This window comes from Xiphophorus couchianus, chromosome 24, assembly GCF_001444195.1.
Source record: "Xiphophorus couchianus chromosome 24, X_couchianus-1.0, whole genome shotgun sequence".
Lineage (NCBI taxonomy): Eukaryota > Metazoa > Chordata > Actinopteri > Cyprinodontiformes > Poeciliidae > Xiphophorus > Xiphophorus couchianus.
The window spans coordinates 2932098-2959890 of NC_040251.1; the positions used below are offsets into that span (position 1 = coordinate 2932098).

Genomic DNA, 27793 nt, shown 5'->3' on the forward strand with positions numbered 1-27793 from the left:
TATATTTCAATTGTTTATTTTTGGTCATTTTAACGGTTCCGGCTTACAGCACATGAAAGTCCAACATGTAGTAATTCAGTTTGTTCATCTTATAGAATAAATCCTGGTACAGTTTGGACGTCAAAAAGAGTGATTTGTAATTTTACCTCGTACAAATTCGACATATTTAGTACCTATTTTCTCATATTTACACTTTGTACAGTGAACTAGACACTTTTAGTCAAATAAATGCAGAAAAACTCAAGTGGGAAAGAAAAGTTAACTAATGCAAAAAAAACAAAAAAAAAACTGAACTTAGTTTAATGATCAATTCCTGAAATATTTACAGTGTAAATTCACCACCACTGCAAAGATTACACTTAAAGTTAATCACCGACACCTTTTTTGACATCTGTACATATTTAAACCATGATGAAAGCTGAACGTTTAATCACTGATGATGAAACAAGAACTCAAATGATCGATAAAGATTGTCCTTGTTTTAAATGATGAAGCGACGGCAGCGCCAGTCCTGGTGAACTGAAGGAATCTGAGGCGAACGAGCTGGAAAGATGGGAGGGGAAATGGTCACAATCTGCCACCAGAGGGCAGCACCGACCCGCTCTCAAACCCGCTCGTTATTTTACAACGACTTGGAGTCGTGGCTGCAGCAGCAGGTTCCAGAAATCCTTCACAGCGTCCGCGCTGAGGCTCCTCCTGAGAAGAAAAGGCTCCCGACATCAGACTCTGATGATGCTGATGGAAGACGAGGCTCGGTGCAGCTGCATAAAAAAATAAAACAACAACAAAAAAACACAACAAGACCATAAACAGAAAAAATATGCTGCCAAGCAACAAATTATAGACTGGAGACACGCGACACCAGCTGGTTGTTTTGCTTTTTTCAGACGTCTGAACCACCTTAAATCAAAGATGGCGATGTTTTGTTTTGATATAGCAACCTTGTGAAAGTTATCCACTTCATTATTCCTCTGCAGTAAAATAATAGCATAAATCTTCATTTATCCTGGGAAAAGCCTGTCACAATAACACATCGGACGATGAATTGTCTCAGAAGTTATTGTGATAAACGATAATATTGCTGTTTTGAGACGATTTTCAAGTCATATAGCGGTAATATAAAGCTCGTTCTCAAAGATCAATAAACTTTAACCTCTAACAAGCATTTAACACTAGAAGTGGAGGAGGTTTTAAATAGCCAAAAATAAATAAACAAAACAATAAATAAAAATAAAATGAATGATGAAGTCTCTAAGGAAAATTGCCCTAGATGAGACCAAAGCACCACCAAACTGAAAACTTTGGTTATTAAAGTTTTGGAAGAAAGAGAGACACATAAAAAAATGCAAATGGAAATGATCAAGCTTGTTTTAAGTTATATGATTTATTGCAACAGGCCTAAAATGCTTAAAATACCTTTAGTGAGCAGGTTTTAGCAGATCGTTTCAAATGCATAAAAATTCAAATTGGCTTTTTTTCCCATTAACTCTGCTGTTTTCAGACGGGTGTGACATGTCCAGTAGGGGGAGCTGCAGTTTAGAGTCAAGGTGTGGAACCCAGGTTTACTCTGGGATCTCTGCTGCAGCTACAGACAGCAGTGGTGATGCATTATATATATCTATATAGATATATAGATATATCTATATCTATATAGATATATATATATCTATATAGATATAGATATAAAAAACCCAGAAGAAGAGTGAGTGCCTCACCCTGCTGTTGCGGACGGCTCCGTTGTGGTAGATGGGCGAGCTTCCCGCCGAGGCGTTGTAGTAGGAGGAGCTGGCCTGCACCAGCGGCCTCTTGGCCTTCTCCTTGGTACCGTTGGAGTCGTTGTCCTTGATGATGTCATACTGCCGGCAGAAGAGGGCGATGACGGCTGGAAGAGAGCGCAGGTTAAAACGGGCGCGCTCTCACCCGAAAGGTCGAGAGAGATCCCCGCAGACTCACCGGCCCACAGCAGCAGCACGGTGGTGATGATGAGCAGCTCTCCGGTCTGCAGGTGAGGGGTCATCCCCAGACCCTCCATGGCTGGTTCGTCTGTGGAGTCGGGGAGTCACACTTTACACACTGGTGATGACTGTCCAACAGAACATTGTTCCTGACTGCCAGGTTTATGGCTGAGCCATAACTCTCCAACTTTACAGAAACAAAACTGAAGTTTTTATATTTGGACTCAAAGAGGAATGATCTACAGTCAGGTATAACAGCTGGAAACTGGAGATCAGGCCCAAAATCTGCATGTAGTGATGGACCTGAACCTTCAGAGCCACATAGAGACAGTCACAAAATCAGCCTTCTATCACCTGACGACGGTTTCCTGGGTTAAACGACTAATGTCAAAGATCTACAGCAGAGCTGTCAAACTCATTTTTATTTTGAGCCAAATCAAAAATCTGAATGTTCTTAAATGACCGGTTGGGCCACAACATATTGATAAAATCCATTAAACTGTTAAAATATCAATAAATAGCTGGTTGTTTCAGCGTTCAGTAAGTGTTTCTTAGAATTAAATAATATTTTATTTAAACATCTTTTCAATCCATCCAGGATTTTGTGGGGGATTTTTTTTTTTACAATCAAAATCACACATTTGGTGACACTACTTTAGAAATGTTTGTAAAAAATTTTTATAATATATGCACTAATATAGGATGTTAAATGTGACTTTTTATTGATTGCCATATCGGTCACAGTCTACAACTTGACATCAAGTGAGGCTGATGCAGCAGTCACTTAGACCCAATGTTTTTGGCCAATTTTGAGAAAAATTAGCAGTATAAAAAAAAAAAAAAATATTAACATTTATTTACTTATTGATGTAATTTGGAGTCTGGAGGGCCACATAAAAAGCTACGGCGGACCAGATTTTCCCCCGGGCCTCAAGTTTGACACATCATCTAGAGCAGTGGTCCCGAACCCCCGGCTGCGCTCTCGCTCGCCAGTCAGGGAAAAACCCACAGGCTGCGATAATCGGGTCAAGACAATGTTGAATATGCCTGATCCAAAATTGCCAAGTCTTGACCATTCCGCGGTAATAAAAAGGTTGAGGACCACTGATCTAGAGCACAAGTGTGAAACTCCAGTTCTCAAGGGCTAATTGTCCTGCAGTTTTTAGATGTGCCACAGATATAAAACACTGGAATGAAATGGTTTAATTACCTCTTCCATGTGTAGATCAGTTCTCCAGAACCTTAATGACCTAATTATTCTATTCAGGTGGTGCAGCAGAGGCACATCTAAAAGTTGCAGGACAGCGGCCCTTGAGGACTGGAGTTTGAGACCCCTGATCTAGAGAAACTCATCTACGTGTTTATCTTTAGCAGCATCAATCCTAAAAAGCCTTTGATTGGTCGTAACTGAAACGCTGATCAGCATTTGTGATTGATTTGTTGATGGCGGCATTTGACTAAAGGTAATGTTTACTGTTTGTTTCATATCCGATCACTCGAACTGCCCTGTTAATGAAATGAACTGTACAAAATAAACTGGACTTACGGTGGTCCAGGACTCCGGCCGGATAGTGGTCGGTTCTCTCCAGGGTCCTGAAGTGGACGGGCCGGCTGGGTTGGCTGTCTCCATGCAGGCCGACGGACTGCACCTACGGGGGATTGGAGAAGAGACCACCTTTCAGCAGACAGACAGCCAAACGGGACCAGAGGAGAGCGTTATGTAAGAAGCTGGCTCAGGACGGGCTTTGGTTGTGATCCAGGACCTCCAACTGCTGGAGGACATAGACATGAAGTCAGAGGAAGAGGGAGAGTGCAATGATGGAGCTAGACTTTACTTTGGGCCAAATAATCCATTAAAGGGGCAGTATTGCGTTTCCAACCGCACAGTGTCAATTTGTAGCACAATCATGTTACCTTCAGTTGTTTGAAAAATGCTGTATATATCAAATATTATTGTAAGGAAATTGGACTTTTAATTTAACGTCTTGAATTTGGGCCTCTGTCTCTTTAAGTCACGTCTCTTTTTGAAACTCAGGAAGTCCTCGCAACATGGCTCCTCTATGAAAGCGTTAATGTTTTTACCAACGTTTCACTGAGAAGTAGCTTGTATAATGAGCACAGCTCTACCAGGCGTTTGCTAATAGCTGCGGGATAATCTGAAGGAGGCGGACTGCGAGGTGGAACATTAGAAACGGCATCTCTGAGGGAGGAGCTTCAAGCTCAAAGGCGGAGCTAGGTCCAGCCAGATATTTTGAACAACTGAATGGTGGCCACGGAAGATTTAAAGATTTCTCTATCATGCATGAAAGAATCAAGGCAAAGCTACAGGTATGTTTTTGATTAGATAGAATTAGATTTTACATAATACTGCCAAAAGACTTTTGGGGGTGCTGTTGTCATTTCCCAAAACTTTCAGAGGAGTTTTAGGGCAGAAATGATTCATTCAGGCACAGAACGTCACACGTAAGAGTTCTCCTACATGCTGCAATGGAGTCATTTGGACTGAACCCGAACCTTTCTGCTCCCTCATTCTGGATAAAACGCCCAACTCCCTTAGGAAGTTCACCTTTCTCTACCCTCCAGACGTGTCGAGGTGTCCGCTCTTTGACCCCCCGCAGGACATCTACCTGCCGACAGCATTCAACCCACTGCTGAAGGTCAGCCTGAGTCACTGCGCCGATCTGCTAAAAACCAGCAACGACGGAGCTGCAATGGAAACGCTCTGAGCTCGATTTAAACTTTCAGCTCTAAAAAACTAATGAAGAGTCGCTACAGACAGTTAATTCAACAATCCCTGTTAATTAGAGTCAGTAAGGAAAATGAAAAGCCCTTCATTGGCTATTAAAGTCTCATATTCATGGTTTTTAAAGCGTGCTCCCATTAAGATGTTCTGCAGTGAAAACTCCTCAGAGATAATCTTCTGATCAGGAGCGTTTAGCTTAAAAATGCTTGAAACGAGCTTCTGTTTTCCATCATCATTTAAACGACGGAGTAGAGCAACTTTAAAAGTTGATCAAATACTGAAGAATCTCTTACAACACATAAGTCTTGATGGACATTTTCCATATTTCTAATTCAGTTTAATCTGCTCTTAACAGATAAAAATGTGCTTAGAAAAACAACAACACAAAACCCCCCACATTATTAACCTTAAAAGAAGTAATTGCTTTGTAATTCGCAATTAATTTAAAATCTTCCAGTTGGATCCAAACAAGGTAGAGGCATGCAAAACTCAAGTCCTAAAGTTGTAAACAATTTGACTGCAACATGGAATATTATAGTAAAAATATTTGTTTTCTGGAATTCATGACAAATTCCAATTTGACAGAAAAACATGAAGAAGTAAATGTCAGAGAATCAGTTCTGGAGTTACAAAACACCAAAAGATTTAAGATAAAAAAAGTGATTTATTTCAATTTTTTAAAAAAAATCTCCATGGCAACCAGCTGCAATTTATACAACTGTATTGAAGTGTACCATCTGAGTCGATGATTTGGTGCTTGGATACACTGAGGTTAGATAATAAGAGGATATTGTTCAGTTTGAATAAAAGGGAATACTGTGTCTCTCACTATTAAGTGACATTTGGACTTCCATGATTGAATTTACAAAAAATTAATGGTTGCCATGGGAGATGAAATGATTTCTCAATCATGCATGAAAGAATCAAAGCAACACTCCAGGTTTGTTTTTGATGAGGGAATAACAAAACATGATGTAAAGCTCAAAAAAGTATATTTTACATAATTCCTCCCCTTTAAATTGAAAATATACCTGTACGGATTTGAAATAACAGCCGTGGCAACATATTTATGAAGATGGAAGCCTTGTGAAGGCATATTTTCACAAATCCGCTCATTGGTTTCAGCGCACAGTCCACAATTTCTAAAAATATCATGCCACAATCAGGCCGACATTTCCCAGCAGAGGAGAAGCACGAACCACTCCAAATTGCACATCCTGTTCAGGCTGTGATGGTTGCTGAGAGTAGCTCTGACTCTTTCAGCTTTACTCAGGCTGAAAAAGACGTATTGTTTAACGGATTCAAACAGTGACGGTGGATTTAAATTCAATCCACTTTTCGTTGCAAACTTCAGGACAGTTCTAGAGATGGGATACCTGGACGCTGTAGTGTGTGTCTTCGTCCAGGTCCCAGAGGACACACCAGCGGCTGGAAGTATTCACCTCTCGGATGGAGCGCTGCATCAGGCCGTCTTGCCTCTGCAGATAAAAAAACAACAAAAACTTACTTTATTGTTACTTCACCTTCTAACATGCCAACAGTCCTGTCGTACATGATGCTCAGGGTCTCTAACGAGGCATGGACAGCTCAGCTAACTCTCAGGAAGACAATTTCCTTACTTTTTCTGGTCGATTCAAGCATGGTGTTGGCAGTGTTACTCTTTGCCAGTGGTTCAGACGCAGTTCATTATGTATTGATACAAAATACTAAGTGTTTGGAGTCGAAAACTACGATTATAGTGAACAGATTACAAGAAAAGCTGAAGAAACGAGGCAAATGAAACCTATTTCCAGCTCACCGAGAGTGAAGCGGAAGTGTTTGCTCATCAGAGATTTAATCCAACTGCTAGGTAAGCACACCGCTAAACTTCATAAACTCCTTCCTCTCCTCTGGATTAAAGGTTTCTTAATATCAGGCCAGCAGAAAGTTCAGCCTTCCGTTTAATAAATGTGTCTGCAGAGAACTAAAAGCTGAGGGAAAGTCAATAAATAAAACGGCTGACGGCAAGCTCCGGGCTCTCCAGATGTCTGAATCAGGCCGTCTGCTGCTCCTCTGGCAGCGTTGCAGGCGACACATCAGCGAAGGAGGTTTTTATCATCTCCCCGATGAGACGCTTCGTGATGCGTATTAGGACTTAAAAAGGTTCGCCAATCAGCAATTCTCCAACAGGGGCCGACTCTGGAGACGGAAAAGAATGACTTTCGAAAAGAGCTGCAGGAAATCTAATCTGCAAAGTGCAGAGAGGCCATAACAGGCTCGATTTCAGGAAGATACGAAAATATGGTAGAATAGAATGCAGAGGTGAGTCTCCATAAATTAGGATATTATAAACAAGTTCTAGAGTTTTCAGTCAGCTCACGTAACAAAATCTCATAATTCAGACAGTTACTGCATAAGAGCAGATCAAAAGGAAAACTCCTGATTGACTCCAAAAGATCATTACTGAAGAAGCTGTATTAATGGAAAGTTTAGTGGAAGGACAAACTACTGAGAGAATTCTAGAGTTTGGGGTGACTCACATTAAATACACTGTAGCTTGACTCAGTTTATCCGAGCTGCTTAAGGTCCAGTGTGATATTTTCTTGGTCTATACAGTTATCCGCTCAAAATGACAGGAAATAAGATTGGGCGAGTCGAGGTTCGGCTTTCAAACCACAGAACACAAACAGGACTGGCTTCTGTGCAAATATTTTATGGTCCATAAAATGTCATTCACATAAACCGCGCTGATATATTTTGAGACTTGAGTTGGTTTACGACAGTAGAAGTCCACTCTGGTCTCGCTCCTGACTAGCCGCTTAGCTAGTCTCAGGGAGGACCAAAGTAAGAGGTTGTCACTGGGCAGAGATGAATCCTAAGCTCTGCTAATCCTAACCAAAGCTTAGGGATAAACAATTTCAATGTTTTATTGTGTATTTCACAAAGCTTTTTTGCATTGTTGATGCTTAAAACTGTCCCAAACGGAGCAGGCCTTAGAGCACGCTGCAGCTGAAGCTAGCACTGATTCAGGCTGTTCAAACTTCATTCTAATGAGTGGCTAAATCACTGACAGTCCAGTAATATGAGCTTGTCTGCCTTATGGGCATTTCTGTTCCCTTTCTTGATACTAGACTGTATAAAATAGTCCTAAAAATGGGCTGAAATGTCCCTTTTTGTGCAAAGCTAAACGCTAACTAGGCTAACTAAGCTAAAGCTTCAGCACAGGTTTTCCTTGCTTGTGCGGTCTACCATATTGGACCTCTCGCGCTCAAATAATATTGTTATTTACAACTCTTTGGAGTCAAAAATGATACTTTGAAACAGCAAAACTAGCTCCTTAGTGTCCGTTTGAGCCGCCATCTTAGTTTTCAAAATTACTACGCGTCTCACTGAGGTGACGCATCAATAGACTAAGAATCCATCGTCCAAAAGGTTCCTGAATTTGAATTCAGCAAATTAATAAAACATTACTTCCCCCCCCAAAAAATAAAATTTGCATTGTGATCTGGTTACTTAGACACAAGCCAAATTCATTTTTATTAGTTCACAACTAATTTAGCCTCAATTCCAAAACTCTTTAATACGAACCTTGTTCTTTAAGCAAACATATTTATCCTGGACTCTCACATTACATATGGCCACCTTTCTGAAATAATAGCCCAAAAACGAAATACATAAATAAATAAAAATCACCATATTTTAGGTAAATAAAAAAAGCCTTAGGCCACTACTTTAGGAAGGATATATCAGTTTATGGGTTATTTAATAGCCGGATCATAACAGGCCTAATTATTTTTGTTATTATTTTTCTAGGTGGTGGCCTGACTTCGTGCCTTATCTAAATGATTAATTTAGGTAATAACTGCCTTAAGAAATGAATTTGTTATTTATAGCTAAACCAGACCTATTATTGCACAAAAATGGTCACCTCAGCAGAATTACAGGCAGGAATTTATTCAGAAAAAAGCCCGTTCAAAATATTGAGTGCTTATTTGTGAAATATCTAGTCAATGATAAGCACATTTATTTTGATATTTGAATCTGAACAAAACCAAAATAAAAATATCTGAAATCCGATGTCATTTTTTCCCAAAAATGTAGCGAAGAAAATCCACAAACACTCGACGCCCCGAATGCTGTGTCCCTGAGGAGCTTTTAGCTTTTGAAGCTTTCAGGAAATGTTTTAACAAGACCTCCATCCTCTGAATACGGCAACCTCCCACCTGCGGCTGATAACTCATCTACCGGAGCCAAAGTGGTAAAAAATAAACCTAAAGTAGACTTATTTATAGTGCGACTGGTAGAGAAGAAGTTGGATGCTCAGTAAATCTGAAGTTTGGCAAGACGATCGAGGCTGAGTCTTTACAATCCTGCAGGCCCGGCTTATTTGACGAGCGTCGGCCTTTTGACGGTTCGCGGGATGTCAAAACGAGATTCGCTGGTGAGTCTCAGAAACACGGCTATGAAACTGGGTTACTTCCTGTCGGAGCGCGGGGCTGTGTGAACCTCGGCAGCCGGGGCGCCGTGGGATTTCCAGCTGCTTCAGACGAGCGGAGCAGCAACTGTTCATCAGAGATTGTTCCCTCGTCCTGCTTCTCCTTCACACGCAGCGGAGAGGGAAGTAATCTCATGAAGCAGCCGCTAATTAAACCGGGAAACAAACGGTTTTTAAAGGGACGGTTGTTTTTTTGTTATTTCTCACAGAATAAAGAGTGGTTGATGATTGGCATTTTATATAACTACAGCGTTGCTCCTTTGTAGGGCCCCCTCCTGATCCTGATGACTAATGGCAGAAGAAAAGAGCTGCTGCATCTACCTGCTCCCATCGCCCTCCTCCATTAATATTTGAGTAAGGCTTTTACATAACAGCCTTCTGAGGTTGTGGCAAGAGACGGTTTACATCCTCGTTTAGTGTATTTTTCCAAACACCACCTGGAAGCTTAAAAACAGAAGAACAAGAAGAAGAAGAAAAATCAACAACAAGATCTGGCACCGCAGCCGCCGTAGATGTTCCTCCTGTAAGGACAAGTCGGAACCAAAATCATTAGCGCTAATAGTGACGGCTCGAATTCAGAAGTCAGCTAATGTTCGATTCCCCGTTTGCCAAAAGACCGTAGGTGGTGCAAAGAAGAAGAAGAAGAAAAAAACGGATGGAAATGAGCCGAGATGAGTTAGCGGGAGAGGCGAGACCCTGAGAACTGGGTGCTGTGACAGGAGAATTGATCCGCAGAAAAACTGCACTGCAGCTCAATTCATTTCGACTAATTGCAGCTCTGATTGGCGGGAGAGCGCAGCAATATGAAACACACTGCCAACCTGCGTTAAAGCACAGCAGAGGTGCTGTCATGATGTGGGCCTGCTTGTTTATCTCCAGTTTCCAGTGGAAAAAATCTTTTAAGATGCAACAGGCAGGATTGTGTTTAATAACTCATCCAAAGTTATTAAAGTGGGGCAAAGTTTACAAGTCGGCTTTAAAAAGGTTGTTTAAAGATATTTTAGGCACTTTTTCTTCTAGGTGAAAACATGATACTCAAGTTCAAACAAATGCAACGTTCTCAATCAAGTCAAAGTAATCAGTAGGTGGCGCAAACCAAGAAGAATAAAACAGTCATTGATAAGACGATGATGGAGTGGCGTGGATTTTTAACGAGTTATCGCCTGATCTAACTTATTCAAGTGTGGCTTTAAATTCGTTTCCTGTTTAATGGAAACACCGCAAATGCGAAATTGTGTTTTGTCAACTTTATGGGGGCTTAAATTGAAGCAGAGAATCATTATAATCAGTGCGATCACTTTCACAAAGTGTTGAAACGATAGAGGAATAAATAAATATCTGTTTCCTACGGAAGAGAATTAGAGCCACTGAGAAAAAAAAAGGAAAATTTTCTCAGAATTTTACGACTGTCAACTACGGCCAGTGTAGATATAAAAAAGGAGTACATTTTCAGGAAGAACTTAGAAATTGTGATTGATATAAAAATTTCAACAAAAAAAAAAGAGTAACTTTCTGAGCTTGAAAAGTCAAACATTTTCTATTTTCTAGAAAATCTCAGAATTTTCTAGATAAAAAAAGGAAGAAATTTATGAGTAATGGAGCCTTGGCGAAAATTCAAACTGGGAGACTCGACCAGCTTCACCACATCATCTAATCACTACGCCCGACCGCAGCCAATCCGGACCGGAGCTTCACGCCGCTCCAGCCAATCGTCGTCCAAAGACACCTTCAAACGTCCAAGCTACCCTGGGGTCTTCCTGCTCGTCAGCCGTGCTTCGACCCACCTCCTCCCCTTCTCCACCTTCACCATGAGGGTCGTCCTCCAGGATCCCTTGTGCTCTTCCTCTCCAAGCTCCGCTCCACCACCAGTTTCGGTCCCGGGGGGAAGACTATCCCGAGCTCGCCGAGCAGACCGCCTGCTCACGGCGATCCTCGGCTCACGGTCTTCTGCCGGGTCCGAGCGCCAAAGAAATTGTACCATTAAATCTTTTTAACTGCTATTTTCTTCTCTGTGTGAGTCTCTCCAGATTGAATTAAAAGTTGAACATTTTCTCAGATTCTTTTGGTGGAAATAATAATTTTTTTTTTACCCCTATCTACAGTTACATTTAAGTTTTTCTCCATAACTGGATGCTTATGCAGGTCTTAATCAAGAAATGTGATTTTCATTATTTCTTCCAGTAATCAGAGTGGCTCCACAGCCAGCGCTGACTTCAACAAACCTTTAGATGATTTAAATGTTTATGAGCAAACCCCCTCAAAGTGTTTCTGAGCAGATTGCTGGTTGCCTGCAGGGCTAATAAAATGACGCAGCGTTTTAAAGGTCCTGCAGACAAAGTGGAGAATTATCTGCCCCTCGTGGGTTAGAGAAGATCACAAAGAAATCTTTACTTCATTTATGGAGAGGCTGCGTTAGCGCCCCCCATCCACCCTACCTGCAGGTGTGGCAGCGCTCCAGGTTTTCCCATCATGCAAAGCGAACGGATGAGGACACAGGCGGCCGAACGTACCTGCTGAGAGATGGAGTAGCCGATGACCGTGTCACCCTGAGGGACGTTCCAGGTCACCATGGCTGAGTGCGCTCTCAGCTGGGTCACCGAGACGTTCACGGGCGCCGCTGGCACAGCTGTGAACACACACGCCGACACACGCACACACACGAGCTGTCAGGACGACCAGGAACAGGGACGCCGAGGCAACTTTTTATTGATGGGATTCATTGATAGAACACTCATGGTAAAAAGTCCTAAAGATGATAAATGAGGCAAAAGATTGACTTTCAAAAGCAACAACAACAAAAAAAGCACTGAGAAGGACAAAAGCTAAAATGAATGAATCAGTTATTATTTAAGCATGATTATTGATCTAGACTATTTTCAAACCGATGATATGCCTTACCTTATTTTTTAAGCAACAGTTACTCCTTAATTAAAGTGTAAAGTTTGCATTAAAATGACTTCAAAGTGTTGTGAAATAATGTTTGTCTCATGTAACAAATATAATTATGATTATTTAGTTTAACAAATTGAAGCCCCACTTGATTTTCAGGAATCAGCAGCTAAACATTTAGTCTCTCTCAGGTACTCTTCTGAAAATGCAATAAAAGCAATAAAAATAAAAGCAAATACAAAAAAGGGTGAAGCTATGAGAGCGCTTCCTCACCATTTTGCCTAAGAGCACAGCCATGAATAAAGAATGGAAAAATTCACTCCAACTGCAGCTGCTTCTAAAAATCTTTAACGCTGAAATATCTGCAAAGTAACGACACAAATCATGATCTCAGTTTCCATGGCTGATTCCATATACATTTTCTGAAAACCCTCAATTATTTGATGCACCTATCACTTTGTTGCCAACTTCCGAAATCAGACCCGTCTTTGACCAATTTCTGCCTATTCCGTTTTTCTTAAGTGCTATATCGTATGAAAATATAGCACTTCAACACAGCATTTAAGACAAGATCCGACAGAAACACAAAGAGCAAAAATGAAAGCAAATCCGAAAACAAAAGTAGACACAAAAGGAAAGCCCGCCGTTACGACAGGAAGGTCTGGCTCTTCTTCAGTGACCTTCTCACTGCTATAAAAACTCATCACAGCATCAATCACTTGGTTTTTACAGTGGGTCAATACGTATCGATCGCTCCAGTTTATCCACTTCAGTTTCTTTTTGAGAGAGCGACGGGGAACAGAATTGCATATTTCTCATCAGCTCCTCCAGCTGCAGAAGGCAATTAGTGTGCGCCTGATAGAAGTGTGTGTCCCTGTAATGTTTGTGTGTGAAGCAGAAGAAAGAGGCAGTCAAAGGGTCTGCACTGCAGCCAATTAGGGCATCAACAGCAAAAAGCCCAATTAGAGTCAGGAAATTTGCATTGAGGTTAATTAGTGGAGAATGCTGCTCTTGGATTTTCTTTCCATCCATTTACCTCAAAATTTATTCAACAATTCATCTGTTTATCCATCCATTACCTAGGGTTCTATGAAATTCCATTTTATTTTTTCCAAAATTCCAGTTTTTTTTTTCCGAATTCCATTTTAACTATATTTATTAACTCGAAAGGGTAAGTAATTGTGGTGTGAATGAAAAAATAAAAATAAAATAAATCAATAGATAATTTTGGTGCACATTTCCTGTTATCACAAATGAAACAAACTGCTGTGGTTCAACAGAATATTGGTTTTACTAAAATATTAGAAGACAATCTCTCTTTTTAAAACTGCATTAGAGTTAAACACCAAATGCTCATCACATGAAAAACAAAAAAATAAATTCCACGATTCCGTTTTACACACTGTGACGTTCACAAGACCCATTTCCTTCCTCAGTCCTTTTACATGACCATCCGATATGCCCAAATTGGATCATTACTCCTAAGTGCTTAAGGAAATGGAATGGTCACCCCTTATTGCATCAGAATGATGTTTCTTTTTTTCCTTTTCATTTTTTTTGTTCCGGGAACAGATGAGTATGACTCATTTCCAGCCTGGCTAAGACACAAGTTCTACCACCCACACAAACTCACCAAATAGTCTCACAGATCAGTTCCAGCTAATTTCAAAGCTCCAAAACCCAAACATGACAGGCTAAGAACTCTGCCATCATCTGCTCTCTGCAAAAACCAGCTCCAGACTCATTAAAGTAAAAGGCACAAGGTTCTACAGAAGTAAGCCCTAACCTCCGGGGGCGTCTAGTTCCTTCAGATACTCCCAGAGCGCCGGCTGGCGGCTGACAGGAAAGGATTACCAAGTTGTTGCGTCCCGGATGCACAGATCAACTGAATGAAAGCAGGCCGGGAAGGTGGGAGAAGAAAGTGGGCGGCCATTTTGAGGCCAACGTCTATTTTTTGATACAGTGGAGGTAGAAATTGTGACATTTTCTCACTGTAAGACAATGCCTCTCTGGCTTATCATCTGGAAGATGAAACTTAACGACTTAGCAGCTTTTTTTTTGAGCCCATCTGTAAATGTTGTGGAGCTGGGAGTGATTACATAACACGACGATGCAAAGAGATGGGAACAAGGAGGCATGCAAAAGGAGGCAAACACACTTGCTGCGTCTACTGAAGTTTTTTTTTTTTAATTGCGCTCGAAAAACTAACGTTTGCTTAAATATTAATGAAGCGAACTTCAAAGCTGATTTATATTTATGACAAAAACATTTATGACAGAAACTTGTTCCTTGACAATCTTTTCTTCAAATTTATCTGATCTTATACAAAAAAAAACACATTTTGGTTTTAGCTAAAAAAATGAAGCTAAAAAAATATTATATAGGTCAAATATTATAATGCATATTATAATCTGATCTCCTCATCACAAACACACCTGGAGTGTAGTCTTGATTCTTTCAGTCATGTCGGAGAAATCCTGTAGTCTCCCATGGCAACCGTTTAGCTGTGTAAAACGCCTCGGCTCCTTCAGACTAGCCGGCAGCAATTAGCAAACACCATTTGGAGCTGCACATTATATGAGCCACTTCTCAGTGCAACGCAAATAAAAACGTTAGCGGTTCAACAGAGGAGCCATGTTGTGATGACTTCCTGAAGGCGGCGTTTCAGGAAGAGCAGGAGTTTTTAAAGAGACAGAGACCCAATTTCAAAGCGTTAAATTAGGAAGTCAAATTTTTTAAGTTATATTTGATATATAGTCATACTTCTGTAGGAATCTGAACCAGAAGATATGATTTTGGCCACACAGAAACTCCCAAACTATTCCCAGTTTTTCTGTGTTTCTCACTCTGCCTACCATCGACCCTAGTTGAGGTCTCCATTGTGATGTTAGCACAATTTAGCGTGGAGCACTGAAAAGCAGCAGATGACTAAACATGTCCTTTAAAAGAAAATTTAAAATGAATGATTTTAAATATGTAATTCAGACTAAGCGCAGAGAAGGACACGCAGGAACAGAGTGTGCTCTGACGACCATCTGAGCTGCTAGAAATCATCCGTCACATTCCTCTCCCTTTTTTTTCCCACGGAGGTCCTTTTGTCTATCATCGCACTTTGCTCATCAAAACCAAAAAAAGATTGAAAATCACTACCTCTTATTATCTGCTGTGAATAATAGCTTTTTTCCCCCTTTTTCTGCCCATCATTTGTTTCCCATTCCATCATCTTCTGTCCACTTCCCTTTGTTCTCCATCTGTTTTTTCCTCCGTCTTACTGACTCCGTCTAAGCCTCTCCTCTCCTTGTGTGTGTGTGCAATGTAATTGCAGAAGCCTATTCGCCGCTGCCTGATGAAAGGCGGTGGGCTGCAGCAACCGTAGCGAAGCGAGACTTCAGGGGGATCTCGTCTGTCGTTGGCAGGGAGCATGAAACGCGGCTCTGAGCGTGTAGGAGGAATGCCTTCTCGTCGCGCCTCTTTGCATTATGTGTACACATGTTTGTTTTTGTCAATCTCCGCATGTCCTCCATTTTCCTACAAAAATCTCCCCCTGGAGATTTAGGAATGTTAAAGACACAAAGCCAATGTCGAAAGACAGAAGCAGTCCTCTTTTGACCTCCGTTTGTTTTCAGCTCTTACCAGTTTGAACAAAATTCCAGTGCATGATGAGTACAGCTGAAAGTTGCTTGGAGCAGGAGGAATTTGAAACTCCATTAAATCAACACTGCTGCTCTGCGAATGATATGCTTGGAGGCTCTAATTGGAAGGTGTTGATGTGCAATTCACAGCATCTTGTCCTTAGGATCACAACACAGCAGTAATGGTGGGTAAACACCATGCTAATGCTAGCAGCCCATTCAGGATGTCTGACTTGCTGACTATAAGAAGTTTTTTACGTGACAAGTGCTGAGCTCTTGCTCTACTCAGGATGGAAAAGATGGGAATTTGAAAAATAAGACGACGCCATGTCCTGTTGCCCTAGAGTTATCATCCATCCATTTATGCATCGGTCAAAACTATTGATCCATCTGTCCGTCTGAATTTTAATTTAATTTATTAATGAACTTTAATAAATTCATTTTTTAAATGATCTGAAAGAGCAGAAAATACGGAGGGCCAAAATAAAAAGAATTAAGTGATTTATTAAACAAGGAGTAGTATGTATTTTCCATGCACATACAGTATAGGCCTGTCGCGATAAACGATATATCAATTAATCGTATGATAAGTTAAAACTATCGACCTCATTTTAATTATTAGCTTTATCGTCTCTTCCGGCCTTTTTCTCTTTCTGTTGATGACACTGAATGAAAAAAGGCTCAACTCCGGTGCTCTCCACTGACTCCTCCCTTCCTCATTTCCTTAGTGTAAAGCCCAGCGCACACTATCTTATCCTGCATGATCTTAGAGCTGTCGGCCGATTGTCAGCTCATTTTTAAAACCTGACAGACCACACATTAGCCGACAGAAATCCTAGGTATAACGGTTTGATCGTGTGGTTTCCAACAATGGGCACAAAATAATGGCTACAAGTTCAGTGAACTAATTTTAAAACCAGGCATTAATCAATGCTTTACTACAATCTACCTGCAATGCATGTGGCTAGTGTCAGCGTAAAGTCCTGACTGAATGAAAATCATTATAACATGTTTACGTCACGTTAACGAAGAACAGCTGAAAAGTTACCGGGTTTATCAACTGCGGTAGCAATTTCGCTCCAACTCCTCCTCTTGTCATTTCTATATTCTTTGCACAAAATGTTGAATAAACATTAATGTTGTTTCCACAAATCATCTCCAATGTCCGCTGGACTTCAGATTGTGCTGTATAAGCTGTTTGGGATTCCCCTCCGTAATTTCCCCTCAGAAAGCACAGAGAGGAATCCACATTTTCTGATTGGCTACCTGTCACATTCAACAGGCTGCCTTACACTCCCAGTCGGGGAAAATCCCTGATTTAGATCAGAGTGGCCACGACAATCTACAGTAACACACCACACAATCTTAGAAAGATCAACGTTCTAAGATTGTCCTAAGGGGAAAAATAGGAGCAAAAAATCATGTAGTGTGAACTATTGCATCAGGTAGTCGATGTGCCCATTTTCTCTATTTAAATCTAATTATTACTGAAGGGCAACATAGTATACAGACTTCATAATCTGCACTTTTTTGGTTGAATGCAGTATTTATTTCCACTTTGGTTTTATGTTGTTTCGTTTTTATTGAAGTGCGTTTTTTGTTAATGGAGACTGAGAATCCATTTTATTTTTGTTTTTGGTTGTTTTGTTTATTTTGTTTATCAGTTCCAGTGTTAAATATTCTTTTGAAAATAAAGTGTATCTATCTTTGGCAGGAAATCACATGCATTATTACGTCATTTCCATTAAATCAGTGTAAAAAGGTCTTCAAACAATATTATCGTTTATCGCAATAATTTTTGAGACAATTAATCGCTGAGCAAAATTTGTTATCGTGACAGGCCTATGCACATAATATAATTTCATAGCACAATCAAGTAACTGCTGCCTTATTAAAATGCTACATATATATAAAATATGACTTAAAAGATATTTGACTTTGTAATTAAAATTGGGCCGATATCTCTTTAAGAAACTCCTGAAGAAGTTTTCTAAAACTCCGCCTCCAGGAAGTCATCACAACACGGCTCCTCCATTAACCCTTTAACAATGTTTTTACCAGCGTTGCACTGAGAAGTAGCTCCTCTAATGAGCTCAGAAGATGCGCAGCATAATCAGGTGATTACTAATTGCTGCTGGCTAGTCTGAAGGAGATGAATGGGGGAATCGCGGGGGAGAGTTGATCTGTGAGCTGGAAGCTTGGAAACTGCAGCTCCGAAGAGGAGCTTCGTCCTTGAAGGCGGAGCTAGGTCCAACTGGGCGTTTTGCACAGCTGAACAGCTGTCATGGAGATTAAAAAATTTTTCAAACATGCATGACAGAATCAAAGCAATACTGGGGGAATTGCATTATAACATGATGTAAAGCTCAATATTACATAATACTGCCCCTTTAAATTTACCAAAAAAAGTTGTATTACATTTTCATTTATTAAATATGTCAAGGAATCATTGAAATGCAAACTTATAATAGCAGATACAGATGATCCACATGATAATGTGTATTTTATTATGTTATGGTTTCTGTTCTTTCCATTCCAGACAAATGACTGAAGCTTGTGCTTACTGTATGTTTTTGTATAACACTGCTGCTTTAAAACGATATGGTGCCACAAAAAAAAAAAAATATATATATATATATAAATTAAAACAAACAGGTCTGATTGTGTTCCAAGAGACAAGTCCTTTTGCACTCTCAATATAAAGGACAACCAAAAATATTGCATATCTGTGTGTTTTTTAATAGTTGGATGGGCTTTATATTGCGTTTGTCAGATCTGACAACCCTGCCGAATGGCACCATGTTTGTTACCTGTGAGAGCGAGGCGCATGCGGGATCGAGAGTGAGATACAGGAACATAAAACCAGCGTTCTGTAAAACGTCACACAGGTCAGCTGTACATCTTACCCACATGCCCTACCGTAAGTTTAGCATCTGTGTTTCCAAGCAAAATCCAGCTTGAGATTTTCTGTTGCCCTCAACAAGACTAAAGTAATCAAACCCAAAATAAGCCTGGTGATAGCGGATGTTTACCTCTCCTCTCAGTGTAGAGTAATCTGTGATGTACAAGTGGAGTCGGACGGTGGACTGTAGATCACGCTGATGTAACAGTTAGCTAATAGACTTGGACAGCTTAATCTGGATAATGGCTTCCCACCACTTTGTAAAGATGGATGGATGTCTGCACACGTGTTGGAGTCTGACTGTCCATGCTGTACAACGTCCTGACAAACTATGAATACTGATTAAACACGCTCATACTGAGTTTATTATGAAAACATTCCAGCTCTCGCAAGATACAAACTCTGTCCAAGTGTCTGCCGTCTGTTGAGTCACAGTACATTTTCGGTGACTGTCTGATGGTCACTTTTTTGTCTTGGTGTTGTTAATTTCTGTAAATTTGCATTTTATAAAATTTTTTAGCAGATGTATCTTTTTTTTTGCTATTTTGTTTTTAAATTTGCCTTTGTGTGGTCATTTGGTATTGTCTGATGGTAATTTTACTTTAACATTTGGTTCTTTGTTGTTCTGTTAGTTTTCACATTTGCCTGTTGCAATTGTTTTGCTTTCCCTATTGGGGGTCGTTTTCACATTTGCATGTGTTGGTCAATTGGCTTTCAAACGTGCCATTTGATGTAGATAAATGCCTCTGAGTGGTCTTGTGGCCACAATTGCCTGCTTCGAGTTACTGGTAGTCCTTTTTGGCGGTTTGTGTCTCTCTGTCTTTCATTTTAGTTGGGCCCAGTCTGCATGCGGCCAATGTGCCCCTGATGCCACCTCTAGCTGCATTTCCATTACGAATCTCCGCAAAACTTGATTAAGAATTAAAATCACACATAGATACTTTTGTTCACACGAGAAGTCATAAAAAAAAAAAAAAATTGTGTTCAATCAATGGCACATTTTCTACCGGATCGCTTTATATTTTGGTCGTTATTTTGAAGTCTCCTTCCTCCCTCACATACAGACCCACTTATGCACGTCAACTAAAATTTGCACTCATTTTATGCTCAATGGCCCTCTCCAGCACATGACATTAACTCTGAAAATGCATTGCTTTAAACAGAAATGAGCTGCAAAATCAATTTGACCTTGCAGTCAGGTGCACGTCCTAGAAGAGGCGAAGCAGTGTTGCTAGCACAATTAACAAAAACACACAGGAGGGAAGAAGGATGCTCATGCTTCTGGGTGTTACAGAGGAATAAAGATGGCGACAGCAACAGTGTGCAGAAGAGAGATTCAGAGCTCCACAGTGAGACAGAGAAACAAAAACCGTCTTCACCCTGCTGCGCATCAATACAACCCTCCTGCTTCCACAGCCGGTGCATATTTGTGATGTCTTCCATTCTCCTTCCTAATGACATCTGCGCAACAGCTTTCTCGTCATTTTAAAAACTCTTGTGTGACCTAGAAAACAAATTATCCAGCTTTTTATAAATCCAGATATGCCTTATTGAAGCACAACTATAAGGTAATACATTGGAGTTTATTTAAATATTGGTGTTTTAGTATATTGATAACAGTTTGCAGAGTTTTTAGAACTCTGATTGTGATTTAAAAAAAAAAAAAAAAATCCCCAGAAGGCCACAGCCTGTGGCAATGCTCCAAGCCCTTCCACGGTTTTATATACACACTTTTCATATTTCTAAAAATAACCTCAATTCAGCTGTGTGCCGCTGCGTCCGAGCAGATGTTTGGGATTTATCGAACAGGGAAATAACATCGGTGGTGGAACACTTTTTTTTTTTAATTTCCCCCTCTTTCCATTTGTACCAAAAGTGGTGGCGGGACAATAAGCCGCAGCGAGGTCGAGGCTTTTATGATCTGCCCGCGTGTGGGGAAAATGAAAAGAGCACTTTACTGCACAAATCGACGCGGAGCCTCATGAGCACGATTGGCTTCGTCGTCCCAAAGTCTGATTAACAATGACCAACAAGAAGGAAGCTGGCCGCGGGTGATTAAAGCCCACTGATGCTGCAGCTCATTAATCAAGGAGTGTGGAAGAGGCCAGTCTGGACCACCTGATGGGCTGTTTGCTGTGGCCTTTACACTTTTCCCCAGATCACTTTGTCTGGTTGAAATATAAGGTGTAAACAGAGACTCCACTTGCATTAAAGCTGCAGTATGTGGGTTTTATAAAGAAAAAAAAGACATATTTATTTAAACTGTCACTATGTCATGACGGTATATGAAAATAAATAAATAAAAGAGCCCGTCGCCCAGTGTTAACTAGAACGACCAATCAGAGCGCTGTCAATCATGTCCAAGTGCGCGCTGCTCCCCATAGAAAAATTTTGCCTCACATAATACTGTCACATAATACTGTTGGTTGTTTTAGCATATATGTAGAAAACATAATTCATAAAAGTTATGTACTGCAACTTTAAATCAAGCATATTAGTGTGACACAGTGTTTGTGTCCTGCACTCTGAGCTGTAAATGATATAAAAGACTCCTGTTGTAAACTATTTATGAATACAGTGAACCCTCACTATATTGCGGTTCACCTTTCACGGTCTCGCTGTTTCACGGATTTGCATCGTGCATTGTGTTCTGCATTCTGAACACAATGCATTCCGCTTCTGTTTAGAAGCGGAGAGACTGTTTAGCCAGTTTCTCCGCAGTTTGATATAACGTTGCGGTACATATCAAACCGCAATGCCAATAGCTTTGCGGTTTGATATGTACACGTACATAAAACAGCTTGCCAATTTCAAGAATCTTTTTGCCCAGAAGAAAAAAGAGCGACAACAACTACCGATAACTATGTTCTTCTCTCGAAAAAACACACCTGCACCGCTGGCTTTAGAAGAAAAAAACGGCTACAGAGCGAAGTCAGGATGCAGCGGCTCAGTCAGAAGAGCAGTGAAATACACGTGAGTCACTATTGTACTTAGTATTTTTTTTCATAATCATTTTTCATTTTCTCCCGTTCTAATCCATTGACTCGGGTCGCGGTGTTGATCTCCGCAATTTGAAGCCTTCAGTTCGTATTGATGATTACAATTATTATTTTACAGTACAGTAGTTATTTGTAAAAAAACCCCAAAAAACATTTATACAGTACTTTTATTTGTTAAACAAATGCTTGGACCTGTAAAAAGGTTTTGTTCTTTGGTTTCGATGTATTATGGAGTATTTCATTGTATAATAATTGTAAAAACAATAAAGGGAACTACTTCACGGATTTTGCCTATCACGGGTTCTTTTTGGAACGTAACCCCCACGAAAAACGAGGGTTCACTGTAGACCCATCTTTAAAAAAAATAAAAATAATCTTTTTAAAAATCTATGAGGACATTTTTTTATAGAATTCTGCTGGTTTTCTCCTACAGCCGTATTCTTGAACCAGAATATTTAAAATAGAATAGAATAGAATAGAATTCAACTTTATTGTCATTGCACTGTCACAAGTACAAGCAACGAGATGTAGTTTGCATCTATCCAGAAGTACTCTACGAGATATAAATATTCATTTACGGATGTACAAGACTACAAGACTAAAATGATCACGACTTCCTTTTTCCTCCTTCTAATCAAGTTTTTCTCAATTTCAAAACTTCTAGAAAGCATAACATCAAAAAAAAAGAAAAACTTATGCAACAGATAAGTAGATTTTCAGTTCTGAAAACATCACAACTACAAGTGAAAATATGAAAATGACCCAAAATTGTGATACATTTGGATCATAAAGTTGCGACTGAAAGAAACTTATCACTTTTCTCTTGCATTTGCACTCACATTTTCCTCAAGGGATAGTCATTTTGAAGTCACATTTTTCTCATTTTGCAAATACAGCTGCCTCCTGATTGAGGTTTTGAATTCACATTTGACCTCTAGTGGCCATTTTGTACTTAGAGTCAAATGTGAACATCCAGGAAGCAGCAATCTGATCGTCAACGATTTACATTTCATTCCTGTAGAGTCTGGACTTTGAAAAAAAAAAAAAGCCTTCTACTTGAAAAATGTGTTAAAGTCAAACAATATTTAATAACATTGGCACTTTTATTAATTCACAACGGTGTTTTGTAAAACGTGTCATCCTAAAAAATTTAATCCTGGGTGTGGGTTAAGAAAAACATTTTGTACAGAAAACGAATAACAATCGTCTGAAAACCGACGGACTTGCTCGTCACAACCTAATAAATTCAGTCAAAACACAAGAGAAACCATTCATCCATGTGGCTCCGTGGTTTGTGCTTTGTGTTGGCTGAGGGTGGGTTGCTACAGTAGGGGAGAGCTGTTGCCATGTGGGGGTTGGACTGGTCGTTAAAAATCTGCATGTAGGTGGCAAGTGTCGGAATGAAATGCACGCTAACGCCAGACGGATGCAGGTTTCCCCGGCGGAGCTTTACTAACTGTACCTGTAAGTGCTTCTGATTTCATTACACACATGGGTATCTACTGTTTAAATCAAGTTAAAGTCTTATATTAGAGTTCATTGCAGAACGTTGACGTTTGGGAAGATCTATGAGAGGAAGATTTAGCGAGGAGAGCAGATAAAAGTTTGCGTTTGTTTATTTTATGTCTTTAATACCAGTTTATAACCATTTGCCAAGTTTATGAAGCACCATAAAAGTAACAGAAGTACTGTTCTGTAAAATTTTGATGCGGTCATGACCAGCGGTTTCTGGACTTCTTTTGGTTTGTTGTCGTTTTTACTTTTTTTTTTTTTTTAAAAGCTGCATCTAAATATTTTAAACAATTTCCTGCGTTTCATTACTTCATCTATAGTAACAAACATTCAAACTTTCGTTCCAGTTGAACTAATCAAAGGCAAAAATTAATTTCAAAAAGATCTAGTAGAATTTTTTGCTAGAGAACGAATCAACAACAACCGCCGTACACGTGTAAAGGTACATCACTGTCTGCCTTTACGCAGATGACATCTTGATTTTTGATTCCTGCAACCACAGACAACATCCAATGAAAACCCCCTTTTTGATTGGCCAGAACAATGAAATTTAGAACAAATGTTTAGGAAATGTAAAACTTTGTATTTCATGGAACTAAAAACAAAAAACAGTAAAGAGAAGTTTTCATTACACCCCAAGAATCAGAAGTGAAGGTGAGAAAACTTTGCTACTTGGCATCAAGAGTCGACAAGTGTGTCTGGTTAATATCCAGAGGAAAACAACAAGTCATCCAATACGGCACAGATCTGCTCTATTAGCGGTCAGGAATCACTGAGTCAAAATAAATTATTTGAGATACTTCATTCATGTATTGTTATTATGCTTTAATGTCTGAAATATTCCTGTTTCTCTGTTGATATCAGCGCTGTACACTCTTCCTTTTTATTGAAACATCTATGAAAAGGACCGGTCTCACACAGAAGGACAAGAACAACAGTTCACAGCATCAGAACTTCCTGGTCCTGCTTGTGAAGTCCAGTTTGTCACAGCATGTGCAGTCATGCCACATGAACAAGTGTAATACTCACTTACAAATATGAGTGACTTAGTAATGCTTTGAATTTAAAGCTGCACATAAAAGTGAGCAGACAGAACATAAAAATTAAATAGACGATTCAATGGTGCAGTACTTATCTTTTGAGGATTTGTGTATCACATTTTCAGGCATAACACAAAACATGAAATATTGTACATGCCAATTTATGACCTTAACAGTCTATGACTATCTTTGCACATTTAATGTAGCTTGTCAAGATGTTTGGTATTAGAAAATAAAAGCTTACATGTGTCAATTTCTGCTCTGTTATACTGAATAATATAACAACTACCAGAGCCTCAGCATTAATTTTTTTTTAGCTATTTCAATCTTGTAGGACTGTGGAAGTGCTCACAGTTCTACTATAACAGAACACTGGTAGTACTGAAAGCAAGATCAAGCTGCGAGAATAACTTTATGTACTTCAGCAAAATACTTTTAAACGCGCTCAGTACAATTTGCCATAACAGGAAACGCTGTCAATGTCGCACAAAGCAAACGTAGCATTTACGTGTGCACAACGTATGAAACATGATCAAATGAAGATGCGCAAATCTGAATGCACGTATTTCTACACTTACAACAGGTGCTTAACAAAAAAAAAAGAAAATCTGAATTACATTTTTAAAAAATCAGAATTACATTAAAAATCACTTTTGTACTTCAGCACATGCAATTACTACCGATGTGACCACATTTATAATCACACAATGTTAATAAACAGAACTTGCAATTTAGTACAGGTATTAGAATTATGTTTTACTTAGTCTTTTAGAAATTTTGAGCAAAACTTTAAAAATATATATATATATCAAGTTGAAATGATGTCAATATTATGTCTGCAACATCCGTGGGTACCATATATCAAAGTTAAGCTTTTATGTGAAATATTTGGCCACTTGGATGGTTTGTTTTGCTTTAATCTAATATAGATCTTAGCAACCAAGATCAGACCTACAGAAGAGAGCACTGAGTTCATTGTGATGAGAATGTGGGTTAAGAATCACAGCCAAAAATCACATTATGTTTTCCTAATGTTGTAAAACCCTACTGTCAGCTGAAAGGAAACTCTCTCTATCATGCCTTTCCCTCTTCCACTTAACTTTCCATTAATAGACCTTGACTTGAATCGTTTTTCAAAGGTGATAGCTATAATCTCATAAAATTATTTATTTATTTTAGCAATACGGTAATGTAAACAAACACTTGAAATGCTCGATGCGTGTAGTACGAGTTCGACATTTTGAATGAAATTAGTAAAAGAAATTAACTTTATGATATTCTGACTGAGCCTTTTTTCGGTTAAAATAACAAATTCAACTGAATTGGGAATTAAAACCAGCTGCTATAGCGCGAACTATATTTAGCACAATGCATTATTCACAATTTCAGAAAGACGAACTGACTTACTTCCACCGACCATCGCCGGTGTTCGCCAGCAGGCCAGCAGCAGCAGCAGCAGCCCGGGGTCCAGGTGATGAGACGCGGCCATCCCTGCTGCCTCCGCGCCGCCGCCTCCCTTTTGACTTCTGACTGTTTCACTGGAGCTCTCCCCGCGGGGTCACCGCTGTGTCCACAACACCTTTCATCTCTTTAAAAACGCAGCCGCCTCAACGCTTTCACCCCCAACTAACACAAAGTAGGTCAGTAGGTATGTAGCACCGGCGGCGCCGTTCAGTGAATATCAGTCGGGGCGACACACGCTCGCGCAACCGCGCGGGGGAAGCAAACAGGTAGTCCCGCTCACCTCCGCTACGCCTGTGTCCACCGGGGATAAAAATGCGCCTTTTCGCCGCTTCAGGTCAAGCTCGCCGCTCGGGGAGCGAAGAAACGTCGGCTTTCGCTGGGAGAAATTACAGCAAACTGAGGCTGGCCTGTCTGTATCTACAGTGGGGATCCCTGAAGACGAGAAAATGTCTGCAGGAGCTCCATTAACTCCTCCATTCAGCCCCCCCACCAAAAACCACACAGCAGGTCTGCGCTGAAATCCTGTCACCAAACACAGCATGGAGGATGAAGAGGATGAGGAGGAGCAAGAAAGAGGATGGACCAGTCGGTGTCACCCCGAGCCCCCTCTCACCCTCTCAAACAGCCAACTGTTGATTATGTAATCAGGTGAATATGAAAATGCCTTCAAACCTTTAGCAGGTCTGATGGCTTCTTCAATATTTCTGAACATCAATGATTTATGGTTCCATGCTACATGACATCTTTTAGAGTGTGGGATATAGTAGACGCTTACATAATTCAGCTCAAAAAGTTACAAAAAAAACAACAACAAAAAAAACAACTTATTTCACTATGCATTTATCCAGAGTGTTGTATTCAAGCAGTTCAACAGAAAGTTGAGTGGTAGGAAAAACTGGCAGGAGAGCAGACAGGCATAACATGATGTAAATATACATAATACTGCACATTTAATCTGTTTTTATGTTAAGATCATACAAAAAATTTTTACAAACAAGGAAAATGTAAAAGGTTCTCTTTGTCAAGATGTGATCAACTGTTTTTATCACATCAAACATCGTTTTGTGAGCGGACAACAAAACGATGTCCACCCCATGTGGCTGCCACAGAGCAATCCAATTAGTGGCCTCACAACAACCCCGCAGGGCTTCTTCAGCTTTCTCACAGGTTGTCTCTGAATAAGATGTTTATACTCCAAGCAGAGAAAAATCTGCTTGGAGATTACCGCATATGCATTGAGGCGTCGTGCCTGTAGCTTAGCAACAACTGAGCTGATGACATCACAGCAACCGCTGAAAGTGGAACGTAAGCAGCTGCCGAAATAACACAGCCGAACTGTAGGCAGAAACTTACTGCTGAGAGTTTACCGCATTCCCTACGGTCTTGCTGAGTCCGTGACGAGGCTTGAAGTTCGTCCAACTTGTTAGCTAATGATCTCACGTTGTCCGTTATGACTGATGGAGGAGATGGTTTTTAGTTCCTCCTTTTCTCCTGCTCTGTATCCATCATGTCGCCTTTTCAACTCCTCTGGCATTTGGGGCTTCGGTAGTGGTATTGTTTCAGCTTTTGCAGGTGTCAATCCCCTGTTGTAAACCGTCTTGTTGCTGTGGTTACGCATAACAAATTCTGATGAGAAAGTTGTTTTTTTTTAAAAAAAAGAAAAAAATCAAATCAACTGCACAGCATCCAAAACTAGAAGGAGCGTTTGCCCAAAACAGCAACAAAAAGGCTGTTTTTCTTTTTGTTTTTTGTGCCAGAAACAAAGGAATGAATTCAAAAAAGAAGAAAAATCTGAATGAAAGTGGAGCTACCTCCCTCCATGAGCGGCGCAATTCTAGACAATGCTATCGTTATTAAGTTACATTCTGATCTGGCAGCTGCGTAGCTGTGAAAAAGCCATCATCTTGACCTTGACTTTTATAATCTACTTTGAAAAGAAAGACATCCCCTGCTTCCTCCCGCAAAGCCCTTAACACCATATTACATGGCATTTATCCAACATTTTTGTTTGGCTTCAAGTAGAACACATGTTTCATAAGCTCCTCTCTCCGCATGCCTCCATCTCTGGTTGAGGCGTTTGATTTCTTCTGATCTTTTTTCTTAAGCACTAGACATGGGAGACTTTCACATGACACCTTGAATCGAGATCGAAGGAGAGCGCAGAACTGAAACGGAAACGGCGC

The 27793-nt window shown here is 40.1% G+C and overlaps 1 protein-coding gene across 3 annotated transcripts; it reads right to left on the minus strand.

The window, feature by feature from the left end:
• LOC114141266 (fibronectin type III domain-containing protein 5-like) lies at positions 1-26217 on the minus strand. Of its 3 annotated transcripts, none has more exons than XM_028011760.1 (7): positions 25554-26217; positions 11683-11798; positions 6075-6176; positions 3502-3604; positions 1954-2043; positions 1716-1882; positions 1-696 (listed from the first exon to the last, which is right to left on the minus strand). In XM_028011760.1, exons 1-7 carry the CDS (start codon positions 25633-25635, stop codon positions 568-570), a joined length of 789 nt encoding a protein of 262 aa, XP_027867561.1. In that variant the 5' UTR covers positions 25636-26217; the 3' UTR covers positions 1-567. The 3 variants fall into 3 exon arrangements, with proteins under 3 accessions (XP_027867561.1, XP_027867563.1, XP_027867562.1); XM_028011762.1 differs by having other exon boundaries at positions 1-761; positions 25554-26212; XM_028011761.1 differs by lacking the exon at positions 25554-26217 and adding an exon at positions 15212-15435.
• Positions 26218-27793: the final 1576 nt, after the last annotated feature.